Here is a 13898-nt window from a genome sequence, read left to right on the forward strand (position 1 = left end):
CACAGAAGCGCGCGGATATCGCTGTAGTGTTACCTTGTCCGGATGTACGGCGAGACACGCTTTCCGGTAGCTGCGCTTGACGTCCGCGGCCGACACCAGCTGCGACATGTCTACGCGCGCCCAGCGACACTCCTCCCACACCACAGTGTGTAGCTAGCACAGAAGCGCGCGGATATCGCTGTAGTGTTACCTTGTCCGGATGTACGGCGAGACACGCTTTCCGGTAGCTGCGCTTGACGTCCGCGGCCGACACCAGCTGCGACATGTCTACGCGCGCCCAGCGACACTCCTCCCACACCACAGTGTGTAGCTAGCACAGAAGCGCGCGGATATCGCTGTAGTGTTACCTTGTCCGGATGTACGGCGAGACACGCTTTCCGGTAGCTGCGCTTGACGTCCGCGGCCGACACCAGCTGCGACATGTCTACGCGCGCCCAGCGACACTCCTCCCACACCACAGTGTGTAGCTAGCACAGAAGCGCGCGGATATCGCTGTAGTGTTACCTTGTCCGGATGTACGGCGAGACACGCTTTCCGGTAGCTGCGCTTGACGTCCGCGGCCGACACCAGCTGCGACATGTCTACGCGCGCCCAGCGACACTCCTCCCACACCACAGTGTGTAGCTAGCACAGAAGCGCGCGGATATCGCTGTAGTGTTACCTTGTCCGGATGTACGGCGAGACACGCTTTCCGGTAGCTGCGCTTGACGTCCGCGGCCGACACCAGCTGCGACATGTCTACGCGCGCCCAGCGACACTCCTCCCACACCACAGTGTGTAGCTAGCACAGAAGCGCGCGGATATCGCTGTAGTGTTACCTTGTCCGGATGTACGGCGAGACACGCTTTCCGGTAGCTGCGCTTGACGTCCGCGGCCGACACCAGCTGCGACATGTCTACGCGCGCCCAGCGACACTCCTCCCACACCACAGTGTGTAGCTAGCACAGAAGCGCGCGGATATCGCTGTAGTGTTACCTTGTCCGGATGTACGGCGAGACACGCTTTCCGGTAGCTGCGCTTGACGTCCGCGGCCGACACCAGCTGCGACATGTCTACGCGCGCCCAGCGACACTCCTCCCACACCACAGTGTGTAGCTAGCACAGAAGCGCGCGGATATCGCTGTAGTGTTACCTTGTCCGGATGTACGGCGAGACACGCTTTCCGGTAGCTGCGCTTGACGTCCGCGGCCGACACCAGCTGCGACATGTCTACGCGCGCCCAGCGACACTCCTCCCACACCACAGTGTGTAGCTAGCACAGAAGCGCGCGGATATCGCTGTAGTGTTACCTTGTCCGGATGTACGGCGAGACACGCTTTCCGGTAGCTGCGCTTGACGTCCGCGGCCGACACCAGCTGCGACATGTCTACGCGCGCCCAGCGACACTCCTCCCACACCACAGTGTGTAGCTAGCACAGAAGCGCGCGGATATCGCTGTAGTGTTACCTTGTCCGGATGTACGGCGAGACACGCTTTCCGGTAGCTGCGCTTGACGTCCGCGGCCGACACCAGCTGCGACATGTCTACGCGCGCCCAGCGACACTCCTCCCACACCACAGTGTGTAGCTAGCACAGAAGCGCGCGGATATCGCTGTAGTGTTACCTTGTCCGGATGTACGGCGAGACACGCTTTCCGGTAGCTGCGCTTGACGTCCGCGGCCGACACCAGCTGCGACATGTCTACGCGCGCCCAGCGACACTCCTCCCACACCACAGTGTGTAGCTAGCACAGAAGCGCGCGGATATCGCTGTAGTGTTACCTTGTCCGGATGTACGGCGAGACACGCTTTCCGGTAGCTGCGCTTGACGTCCGCGGCCGACACCAGCTGCGACATGTCTACGCGCGCCCAGCGACACTCCTCCCACACCACAGTGTGTAGCTAGCACAGAAGCGCGCGGATATCGCTGTAGTGTTACCTTGTCCGGATGTACGGCGAGACACGCTTTCCGGTAGCTGCGCTTGACGTCCGCGGCCGACACCAGCTGCGACATGTCTACGCGCGCCCAGCGACACTCCTCCCACACCACAGTGTGTAGCTAGCACAGAAGCGCGCGGATATCGCTGTAGTGTTACCTTGTCCGGATGTACGGCGAGACACGCTTTCCGGTAGCTGCGCTTGACGTCCGCGGCCGACACCAGCTGCGACATGTCTACGCGCGCCCAGCGACACTCCTCCCACACCACAGTGTGTAGCTAGCACAGAAGCGCGCGGATATCGCTGTAGTGTTACCTTGTCCGGATGTACGGCGAGACACGCTTTCCGGTAGCTGCGCTTGACGTCCGCGGCCGACACCAGCTGCGACATGTCCACGCGCCCCCAGCGACACTCCTCCCACACCACAGTGTGTAAGGAGCATAAAAGCGCGCGGATATTCTCTTTCTTGCCCTCAGTCTGTAAAATATTCAGTTTGCTAAACAACTTTGCTAGTGAAGTTATCCATTGCACAGATGGTAGGGTTAAATCGACTTGTCTTTTGCGAATGAATACGTCTAAGTACACTGATGCACTTTCAACTTGCATTAGACGCATGCGCTATTGCATGTATTGCTTCGGCAGCTTACATGACGCAACCTCTACATTGAAAGCGAACCAATGTACTTAGATCCATTAGCCTATCCAGTCCATAGTACATAGAGATCTTCGTGACTCGTGTTTGTTACTTACCCAGTCGTGGATCTTCAACTTGTCCGGATCCATTTCCCTGACCATCTCCTCCTTCCTCATCGCGTTCATGGTGCGCGGGCCGGCCTCGCGCCTGGCGAACTCGTAGCCCTGGCTGCCCAGCAGGTCGCCGAACACGTCCGCTGGCTTTTTGCCTTTGTCCTCTTGGCCGGGCGCGGCTGGCGGCTTCGCTGTTTCGAAGTGGGTTCGGCTGTGTGAAGAGTAAATTAGTTTCTCTCTCTCTCTCCACATCGTATTTCTCATTGCCGAGGGTCGTAACCTCTAGTATTATTTATTTAATGATAAACGTTTCCTTAGGGTAATAATGCGGTGGATTTGCAAATCCTTCCGCATACGTCTCAACTAAGAGAATGAGATGTCGACTCTTTTTAACATTGGTTTGGATTAGTTAACATGCTCTACAAAGCACAGATGAATCGAGAAGGCCAAATTCAGACAGTTCGGATTCAAAGTTGGTCACCCATTTATTTACCAACCGGGTTCAACTTTGCATAACTTTAAAACTTAAACAATAGCACGACGTCGTCTCATCACCGGTGAACTACAACCGGCTACGGGAATTGGCGCACCATTGGCACAAGAGGCGAAGCAGCTCGGAGCGTACAAGTGCCAGGCAGGAACCGCAGTCCGCACAGGAGTAACAGCGGGCATCGCTCATCCCACTGTAAGTGCCGTGAATAAGGACAAGGAGACAAGGAGGAGAGATAACATAATTTATAGGAGGGAAAGAGGAGAAAGGTACACCAGGTAAACGCAGAGCAAGTACCGAACGCGATTCAGCCTATATAACCGAGAGGTTGGTGGGGCCACGAAAGGTCGTGGGTTGTCCATATACCTGTAATCGGGTTGATGCGCCGCCGGCGAGCGGGCGGGCGTGTGCGGCTGGTGCGCGGGCGTGTGCGCGGGCGAGTCTCGCGGCGTGACCAGCGGCGTGGCCTGTGGGGTCACCAGCGGCGTGGCCGCGGGCGTCGCGCTCGCCAGCCCTGCGCCCAACATACCCAGCTCTGCGAACGGATCCCGCTTGTTCTGGGATTGCTCCGTTGGTATACTTTGTGGCCGCACTGAAGAAAATCAAGTACTTAATAATTACTGTCAGACAACGCGCAGCTTAAACCGTCTAGGTCTAGAAACATGTCAATGGATAGAAAATCCTTATTATTAAGTATATGAGCACTAAGAAAGGATTTTCGAAAATTCACTCCTAAGGGGTTTAAATTGGGGATGAAAGTTTACTAGGTACGCATACAATCTGAGAAAGGACTCGCCATATTTGCTCTCATCATCATCTCAATTATCATGTCATATTGTGCGCGTTATATAGGAAGTAAGTCATTTTAAAGTAATTTTTTTTTGACAAACAACAACGAAGCTATGTACCTGATAGATTGATTAATTTCGGCAGTTAGTGGCTTTGTTTAGCGTGAACAATACTAAAAAGTATCTAAACGTTTTGTCATGTAGTCAACAGTGGTGTCTATTCGGTTGCACACACTTTTAAACAAAACCGTGGTTAAACAAAAGTAGTGCTTACCCCTTTCCGCAGAGAACAACGTGAAAATGATAATACTACTTCTTAACCTGTGAATTTAGTTTATTTTGGATTTTTGGTACAGCCGAATAGGCTAAACATAAATTTACCATCTTCTTTGATCAGCGGAGTCAGCAATGGCTCTTGCTTGGGCAGCGGATCGTTCAACCCGAATGGATCGAAGGTGAGAGGATCGCCCGAATTCACGACGTTTGACGTGGAAGGTGGCGGCGCGGGAAGGTCACCGAAAATCGACTCGGACGAAAAAGGCTGAAAATGTTTTATCTAAATATATAAAACAGTAAAAGTAAAATTTAACAAGTATAAAATTATCCGGGATAAAAAGTAGCTATATCCGTCTCTGTGATGCACGCTATCGCTGCAGATCAAATAGGAATGATGCCCGCGACTAAGATATTCGGTTGGGATAAGGGTTTTTAATAATCCCGTTTGAACTCTTTGATTTACCGGAATAAAAAGTGTAGCCTCTGTCCTTCACAGGGATGTAAGTTATGTCTGTACCAAATTGCATCAAAATCGGTTAAATGGATGGGCATTGGGCCGTGAAAAGCTAGCAGACAGACAGACACACTTTTGCATCTTCTAAATATATAAAAGGAAAAGCTGACTGACTGACTGATCTATAAACGCTGAATCTATTGGACGGATCAGGCTGAAATTTGGCATGCAGGAGGATTTTTGAAAATTCTATCCCTAAGGGGGTGTAATTGGGGTTTAAATTTGCGTACGCGGACAAAGTTGCGAGCATAAGCTGGTTTATAATATTATAAGTATGGATTACCTGCGGGTTCTCCGTCACTTTGCCAGTGCGACCGAGGAAATCGCCGAACGATTCTTCAGTCGGTTTCTCCATCATGCCAAAAAAGTCGAATGAGTCTTCACCCTTCGATTTTTTATTCGCCGGCTTGGATTCCTGTTGAGATTGTTTTTCCGAGGCAAGGTTTAAGAAATCCGCGGTGTTCGCAGTAGGGATCTGTATGTCTGTGTGCGGAGGCTGGGGGCGATGCGGGGCGGGCGGCGCGGGGCGCGGGGGTCGCTTTTCAGGCTCTTTTGGGGGATAGTCCGCGGTAACTGTGGATTGATGAGTGGAAATGCTAGAACCCAGAGCCGTAAAGCCAGTTTATAAAGAAAAAGATGAATAGAAAAGCCATATACGAAATGAAAGCAGTAGCAAACTCCAACATATCCTTCAAAATTCAAACAGATTTTCACAATTTCTTTTAAATCATTCATTTTCAGGGTTCCGTACCCGAAGGGTGCCAACGGGATCCTATTACTAAGTCTCCGCTGTCGGTTTTCGTCCGTCCATCTGTCAGTCAGCGGGCTGTATCTCGTGAACCGTAATAGGTAGAGAGTGAAATTTTCACTAAAACAACAAACAACAAAAATTTCAAAATGGTTGCCATGAAAATTTAAAAAATTAAAGTGTTATATTTTATTGAACGATGGTACGAAACCCTTCGTGTGCGAGTTTGACTCGCACTTGGCCGAGTTTTTTCGTTGTAAATGATAACGCATTTCGTCAACTCAGATATTATTACCCTTATTATAAATACGAAAGTGTGTTTGTTTGTTGGTTTGTCCTTCAATCACGTCGCAACGGTGCAACGGCTTGACGTGATTTTTGGCATGGGTATAGATAAAGACCTGCAGAGTGACATAGGCTACTTTTTATCCCGGAAAACAAAAGAGTTCCCACGGGATTTTCAAAAAACCTAATTCCACGCAGACGAAGTCGCGGGTATCAGCTAGTCTAGAATGATTAGTGAAATTCAATTGCCATGCAAATATAATGTAATTAATTAATTATTATGCAACATGCAGTAGGTACTTAAAGGATAGTGTAAGATGATGAATAAATAGAAAAAGCTTAGTTTTTTGTACTATGATTTAGTTATAAATAGAAAGTAGAAAATAAACGTATTAGAAAATATGGGTACAGTTCTTGCAATTCACGAAGGCTACTGAACTTTACTTGTGGTAACCTCGTTTACATGGTCATTGTGTAAGTGTGCGTGCATGTCGGACAATCAGTCGCGAGCAAGCGCTGCCAAACGCACACATTTAGTGTACCTTACGTATAACCGATACGACTTAAACACAAGCATGAGTCAGTGGCCTTCGTGAAATGCAAGAACTATACAATTGTGTACAAAGAAACAAGACATCAATAAAATACACACTATAATATCTAATTCTAGATCTACGCACAAATAGGTAGGTACATAATATACAACATACTTGAAGAAGGCAATGCTGGGTCTCTTCGTAGACTAGCTGCATAAATACATAAACATACAATATTAAATACACAAGCATCATAATGTACAAAAACATATTCTAGCTATTACTGTACAACATGTACTAAAATGTATACTATAATATCTCTATATATAAAAATAAACGAACTCGACTAAATGTGTTGCTCATCGCAAATCTCGAGAACAGCTGAACCGATTTTGCTAATTCTTTTTCATAATATTCCTTGAAATACGGGGATTTTTCAACCGGAGAGAAAAAAATTAAAAATTTGAATCGACTGTTAGGCGGTACGAAGATCGCCGGGGCAGCTAGTTAATAATAATTATGACAGAACAAAATAGTTGTGCCTTTCTTTCCACCTTGAACTCATCACAAAGGGGCTTATTTCTAATAAGCCGGTGTTAGCGGTGTTACTCCCTCGGAAAGTCAAAGCCATTGGTCCTGCATTGCATCTGATCTATCTCCGGTCGTGTCGAATTGCCGTCCAATCGGAATTTGAAGGGAGATAAAAGTGTAACTGTGTTTGCGCATACATTTGTGCACTGTAATATCTCCTGCGTAGTTGGTAAGTTTCCGTTAATCTTGTTGCCGTAGCCGGAATTCAGTCAAGGGATAAATATTTCTTAAAAGTTTTCATAAAATCTGTCTTTCTCTCTGCATCGTATTACTCATTACTTAGGGTCGTGACCCCTTTTCATTATTCATACATAGTAAAAGTGTACTTGGGATGACACTGCGGTGTGTTAGGTGTTAGGATCGGCAAAGTCGGACACCCATTACGCAGGGCGATTGTCTAAAACCTGCATCAATCATTATTATTTTCATCTTGGTGCGAATTGCGTGCTGGGGTTCCTCGAGGTGGCGTTCTCCTTTACTCTTTGCTATCTTCATTAATTCAATTTCCCAAATCATTACTTCTCTCTATCACATGTACGCAGACGATCTCCAAGTGTACACTCAGTCAACTCTCGAAGACTTGCCCTCTGCTATTTGTACTATTAATAGGGATACTGGCGGCTGTCAATGGAGTAAGAGTTATGGTTTAAAAGTGAATCCTTGTAAATCCCAGGCTATTATTATTGGTGGTGCTGGCTTGATTTCGAGGGTTGATTGAGATAATCTACCAATACTTACATTAAATGGTGTTGTTATACCTTATAGTGCTACTGTGAAAAATCTCGGTGTCTACTTGGACACTACTCTCTCGTGGTCTCATCAATTAAAGGAACTCAGTAGAAAGACCTTTGCTGCCATGGGTTCTCTCAGGCGCCTACGTTCTTTGCTTCCCATTCCTACTAAGATTATGTTAGCTCAATCTTTACTGCTCTCTATTCTCGATTATGCAGACGCAAGCTACATTGATTTAACCGAGGACCAACTTAATAAACTTGAGCGAATTCAAAACCTTGCTATTAGGTTTATATTTGGCTTGCGCAAATATGACCATGTCTCCGAATTTCGTTCAAAGCTCAAATGGTTACCCATTCGCTTTCGCCGGAATCTGCACATTGTTTCTCTTCTGTACTGTGTATTGTTCAATCCAATGACTCCAAGTTATTTAAAAGAAAATTTCAAATTTCTAGGCCATGACAGACCAGATAGAGTTTTACGATCAGCGGGAAAACTCATTCTAGCGCCACCTACACATCGGACAAAATACTTTAAGAATTCCTTCACGGTCACTGCTATCTGTTTATGGAACGAGCTTCCCTCGCAAATCCATCGTGCTGAATCCCTTAACAAATTTAAAATTGACGTCAAAGATCATTACCTATCTCTTTGCTATCATCAGTAACGGCATAGTTTATTATTGAAATCTATATGTGTATATATATCTATGTAGTCTTATGTATGTCTATTATACTTTATTTGTATGTATTAGTGTATTAACAATATGTATTTTATATTCTTATTATATGGTTTAGTTTATTTAGCTATTGGTATTTAGGTTTATTTTACACCACCTCCCATTGTCCATTTGTTCGTTTTTTTCCCTAGCGTTAAGGTTGTCTGGAAGAGATCGCTATTTAGCGATAAGACCGCCTTTTTGTACCTACTTATTAAGATTTCTTTTTGTAACCTGTCATTTGTGTTTCTGTGGTGCAATAAAGTATATACATAAATACATACATATTACAATCTCAGTTGTTCTGAATGGCTGAATTTGTGCGATTCTTGTTGCAACAATGCATTGTGGCCAATAGTGAACGAGCATTAACCAATCAGAGATGATTGCGATCGTGACATTTTAGCTGTCAAACAACCGCGGTAGGGCCACTGTTAGCGATCGAGGTCAACGTTGACAATGACAGCTACAATGTCACGATCGCAATCACCTCTGATTGGTTGACGCTCGCTCATTATTGGCTGCAAAGCATTGTTGCAACAAGAATCGCACAAATTCAGCCAATCACAACAATTGAGATTGTAATAATGATTGATGCAGGTTTTACGAAATTGACCTACTGCATCTTTGTTATGCACTGTCATAACTACGTCACACGTATCCCTCGTTTTTTTAAATAATAGACTAGTGCTTGGCTGCAATCAGACCTGCTGGCAAGTGATGATGCAGCCTAAGATGGAGCGCGCTTGCATAGAAGATGCAATGATTCTTTCTTGACTGGAAGGTACTCGTATTAAAATTGGAGGGGAAAACTGATGCTGGAAGCGCGTTCTATAGCCTAGCGGTTCGAATTTAAAACGAGGAAAGGTTCGTAAAATGTATATATAGCTTACCAAAGTTGTCAATGGTCTCATCTCTCTCCAGCGTAGTAGAAAACAGCACGTCCGGTGTCCGAATGGGGAACGAGTGATCTTCTTCCCAGATATCGCTACGCGGCTTGCGTCGCTCCCCGTTCTGCACCACGAGGCTGATTACTACCGACACGTTCGAGGAGAAATGCTCGTTCACTGCACTTGTTTCATCTATACCGTCGATTTCTGATCTGAAATATTTTTATTTTATTGGTTTGCCAACAGATAATACACATCTAAAATAAAAAATACAATGCACAGAGAAAAAAAATTGCGTAGGTACTAATATTATAAAATCGAAAGTGTGTTAGTCTGTTTGTACGTTATTTTTTCACGGCTCATCTGTTAAACCGATTTTGAAGAAATTTCGGGCAGAGATAGGTTGCATTCCGAGGTCAGACATAATCCCGGATAATCAAAGGCGACGGCCAGCATGGGTACGTCCTAATGTAGACGCTTTTTTTTCTTTTATTCGCTATAGGCACACCCTTGACCACGACCACACGATTGACGACAAAGCAGGACAAGATCGAAAGGCTCCCGATCACACTCTCCGAAATAGAATAGAATAGAATATATAACGCGTAAAATTTCACTCCTCACGCGCCATTTTGACTGTTTGTGTCAAATTTTATATCAAAAGTACGATTTTAGTCCTTATTTTAAAGATTAACACTACTTTTGACATTACAGTTGACACATAGAGTTAAAATGGCGCGTGAGAAGTCATTTTGTACGGACTATAATATATTTTTATTCTCTATGGCACAAAAACACGACTTGCGAAACTTTAATACCGAGCGTATTAAAAGATACCATTGAGCGAAACAGAAGCTCAAAAGTATTCGCAAGAGATCGTCTATTAAACAGAGCCAGTTGTCGCAACTGAAACTGACGACGGCAGTCTCGTTTTATCTAAACCCGAGATCTTGAGAGAGGTACAGAAGTTCCATGGACAAGTTATAGACCACCACACAAAAGCCTGTTGAAGATTTGGCTAGAGATCAACAAGACAAGAATAGACTACTGCGGAGTTGGCACCTGGTGAACTTGATGACATGCTGGTCGTAGCGCAGGAAGCCGGTGTGGAAGGCGACGGCCAGCATGGGCACGCGCTGTAGACGCCCCAGCTGCTGGCGCGCATGGTACAGCACTACTGTCACATCACCCACCACTGTACTGTCTAACGGCAGAGTTACCTGATAACGGACAAAACATGTTCCTTGTTCAGAAATCACTGATTCCATTTCAATAATATTTACTTATATATTATGATCTCGAAGAACGTTTGCTTTTCTCTAGTTAATGAAATTGTTTACAAAAAGGGACACGGTATGGGTAAGCTACAAAAATTAAGTTGGCTTTCACACAACATTCTAACACCATCCTTGGTGACCATGTGCGATCTTTAGTATGGAAAAGATTTGAATCTAATTTCATTATACAGGCGATGATAAAACTGGAATATATTATTAGTAAAATTCTAAGTAAGTAAGGTTCTTGATCTTGTACCTACCATTCTTAATATTGTATATGCTTATGCCAACAAGCACGCAAATTGTTCAAGATCAAATCCATGTATGTGTGTAACTAGATGATTGAAAAATAAACGTTTTATTTATTTATTTAAAATCTACTTTATGTTATTATTCATACCTTTCCTTCAGCCATGTTGTACATGTGCATACTTTCATAACTTCTTAATGGAGGTGAGATCAGTCTATCTTCATTGAAAACTTCAAGAAACGGTCTGCAGCCATCTCTAAAATACAAAAATAAAATACTAAAAAATGACACGAAAGTAAAACTTTACTCAAAGTATTTTCAATTTCGTTAGATTTACATTTAATCCTGGTCATGCACACCGCGACGGCAGCCAGTTTATATCATTCACACTCCTTAGTAATTACGCAGTGTGACGTGCTTTAAACACTTCCTTGTATAATATATGACAAATCTTTAGGAAACTCTGTTGCGATATGTTATGAGAATTAGGGCCCGCGCAGACTGGTGGACGGGACGACAGAGGATTTTAAATTTATAAATTGAATATAATATTTATCCAATCGAAATCAGTACCCATATTATAAATGCGGAAGTGTGTTAATTTGTTGGTTTGTCCTTCAATCACGTTGTAACCGCGCAACGGTGCGACGTGATTTTTTGCATGGGTATAGTTAAAGACCTGGAGAGTGACATAGCCTATTTTTTATCCCGGGAAAACAAAGAGTTCCCACGGGATGTTAAAAAACCTAAAGCCACGCGTATGAAGTCGCTGGCAACTACTAGTAAGGTAGTTATTTCAATGCTCGGTCCTCCAGAGAAAACTGCGCTGCGACACTCCAAGAACAATCACCGAGCATTTAAACATTCACCTTATTTCGATTGGATAAATATTAAATTCAATTGATTAATTTAAAATCTTCTGTCGTCCCATCCTGCAGTCTGCGCAGGCCCTTACTCTTCCCTGCCACCACGCGTTGTTTGACCAGGACTTAATTATACATACCTGGCTTTAGTAAACAGTGGTACGGGTTGTACGGTAAGTGAAACCAAAGACACGGGACTAAAATGCGGGAGAATTGGTTCTGGTCTGAAACAACACTGTAAGCTGTATCATATTATAACAAAAGGTATAAATCATTTTACTAAAATAATCAATAGGTTTGCGATTTTAAACAAAGCAATCAGGATATAATGGCTCAACCCTCTATTATTTTATTAGACTCCAGATGGACTCCAGCAATGAAAACCTCATTTGACGTAACGCTTGTCGAGGTCCTTAAATTACATCCAACTTCAAAACGCAACCGCAATCGCATTTTTCATACATTATTTTTCATAGATAGTGTAAATGAACTGTCAAAATTTATTTTTGTCCACATCGATACTTTATTGAATGTCTCAATGAACCGTGCTACGAAAACCATATTTTGACATTGATGCAGTCATTGAATGATTGATGCAGGCGATTTGCAATCAAGCTGCAGTTTGATAAAATGAAAAACCTTAAAAAGCGAAATTTTCATAAGCGCTACACAACATAGAGTTTAAATTTAAACCATTTAACCCGAAGCTACTAAAGCCGGTATTATGTAATTTAACCCTGCACTTTGACGCAAGCGGGCCTAAGTAGTTAAAATAGTTAAATGACAAGTTAGTACCTACCTAATAATATTGCTTAGATAGTACAGATATCGGAGTTGACTGGGCGGCATGTTGATGGGTGCTCGCTTCACGCCAAATATCTGCAGGGCATCTTCCGGCACCGTTACCAGTTTCGCGTACATCAGGAGACCGCACAGCAACATACAGGATCGCAATTTACCGTCCTATAAAACATGAAAACGACTCTCTAAGACAAGTCAACGAAACCAAACTCGAATGACTTACTGTGAGGCATTGAGCAGTCCCTATGGCCTTCTCCCACCTTCATACCGATGCTAAAATGCCCGTTGATAAAATTGCAATTATTAGAAGTGGGTGAAACATAAACTATTCAATTAATTATTATCTAACGTTGATTGTGGTTACGAAGGCAAAGCTAAATAAAAGTGAGTAGAAATGAAGGAATAAAGTTAGCATAACACTGTCTCTGTTACGTAATCCCATACAAATGATAGAGCCCAAAATCTCAGCGGGCATTAACCATTTTGAGTTCAAAAATTCAATTAGAATTAGTTCGAAATTCAATTAGAAAACAAAGTTTCGTATCGTTTGTGATTGGTTGGTGCCTCAAAATTGTTAGCGCCCACTGAGATTTTTAGCTCTATCATTTGTATGGGATTACGTAACAGAGTGTGCGCTATACTAACTTAATTATGCGGATAGGGTAAATGAAATAAGCGAACGTGAGTCAAAATGTTTACCTGACAAGCGATCACAAGCGCAGATTTATCATCCTTCCCCAAATACTGATACATGTGCTGTAAGAGCGCGTAGTAGGGCGCGAGCAGAGGCGCGCGGTGCTCGTCCAGGGGCCACAGCGACGTGTCCGTGACGAGCTGGCGGCGCGGGAAGCGGGCGCGCGCGTCGTGCACCGAGTACACGCAGTACTTACCGCCCGGGTGATGGCTCTCTAGGTACATCTGTACCACAATACGTACTGGATATAGCAAGCGCTCAAGGCGTGCAGACGCGTGCAAAGATACGCCCCGGTGCATCATCATCAACAACCGATAGACATCCACTGCTGGACATAGGTCTCTTGTAGGGACTTCCACACGCCACGGTCTTGCGCCGCCTGAATCCAGCGGCTCCCTGCGACTCGTCTGATCTCGTCCGTGCACCTAGTGGAGGGTCTTCCAACGCTGCATCTTCCGGTGCGAAGTCGCCATTCCAGCACCTTGAGACCCCAACGTCTATCGGTTTTACGAACTATGTGCCCTGCCCATTGCCACTTCAGCTTCGCAACCCGTTGAGCTATGTCGGTTACTCTAGTTCTCCTACGGATCTCTTCATTTCTGATTTGATCACGTAGAGAAACTCCAAGCATAGCTCTCTCCATCACCCGCTGAGTGACTCTGAGCTTTCTTATGAGGCCCATAGTTAGCAACCATGTATGTAATTATATGTGCCTAGCTGATGCCCGCGACTTCGTCCGCGTGGAATTAGGTTTTTAAAAATCCCGTGGGAACTATTTAATT

General features: G+C 44.9%; 1 protein-coding gene across 2 annotated transcripts in view; it reads right to left on the reverse strand.

Annotated features, from left to right (window-relative positions):
- The window catches only part of aux (cyclin-G-associated kinase), a 35605-nt gene that overhangs the window by 4478 nt on the left and 17229 nt on the right, over positions 1 to 13898 (reverse strand). Inside the window, exons 8-19 of one of the 2 annotated variants that reach the window (XM_069498578.1) lie at positions 13122 to 13340; positions 12421 to 12584; positions 11762 to 11845; positions 10909 to 11014; positions 10294 to 10451; positions 9235 to 9443; positions 6475 to 6510; positions 5015 to 5304; positions 4323 to 4482; positions 3520 to 3745; positions 2667 to 2874; positions 2232 to 2393 (exon numbers count right to left, since the gene is read on the reverse strand). In XM_069498578.1, the coding sequence (XP_069354679.1) occupies positions 2232 to 2393; positions 2667 to 2874; positions 3520 to 3745; positions 4323 to 4482; positions 5015 to 5304; positions 6475 to 6510; positions 9235 to 9443; positions 10294 to 10451; positions 10909 to 11014; positions 11762 to 11845; positions 12421 to 12584; positions 13122 to 13340 (2022 nt within the window). The remainder of the gene's footprint in view (positions 1 to 2231; positions 2394 to 2666; positions 2875 to 3519; positions 3746 to 4322; positions 4483 to 5014; positions 5305 to 6474; positions 6511 to 9234; positions 9444 to 10293; positions 10452 to 10908; positions 11015 to 11761; positions 11846 to 12420; positions 12585 to 13121; positions 13341 to 13898) is intronic. The other variant, XM_034969080.2, reaches the window with a different exon arrangement.

Source organism: Maniola hyperantus, chromosome 5, assembly GCF_902806685.2.
Source record: "Maniola hyperantus chromosome 5, iAphHyp1.2, whole genome shotgun sequence".
In the NCBI taxonomy this organism is placed as follows: domain Eukaryota; kingdom Metazoa; phylum Arthropoda; class Insecta; order Lepidoptera; family Nymphalidae; genus Maniola; species Maniola hyperantus.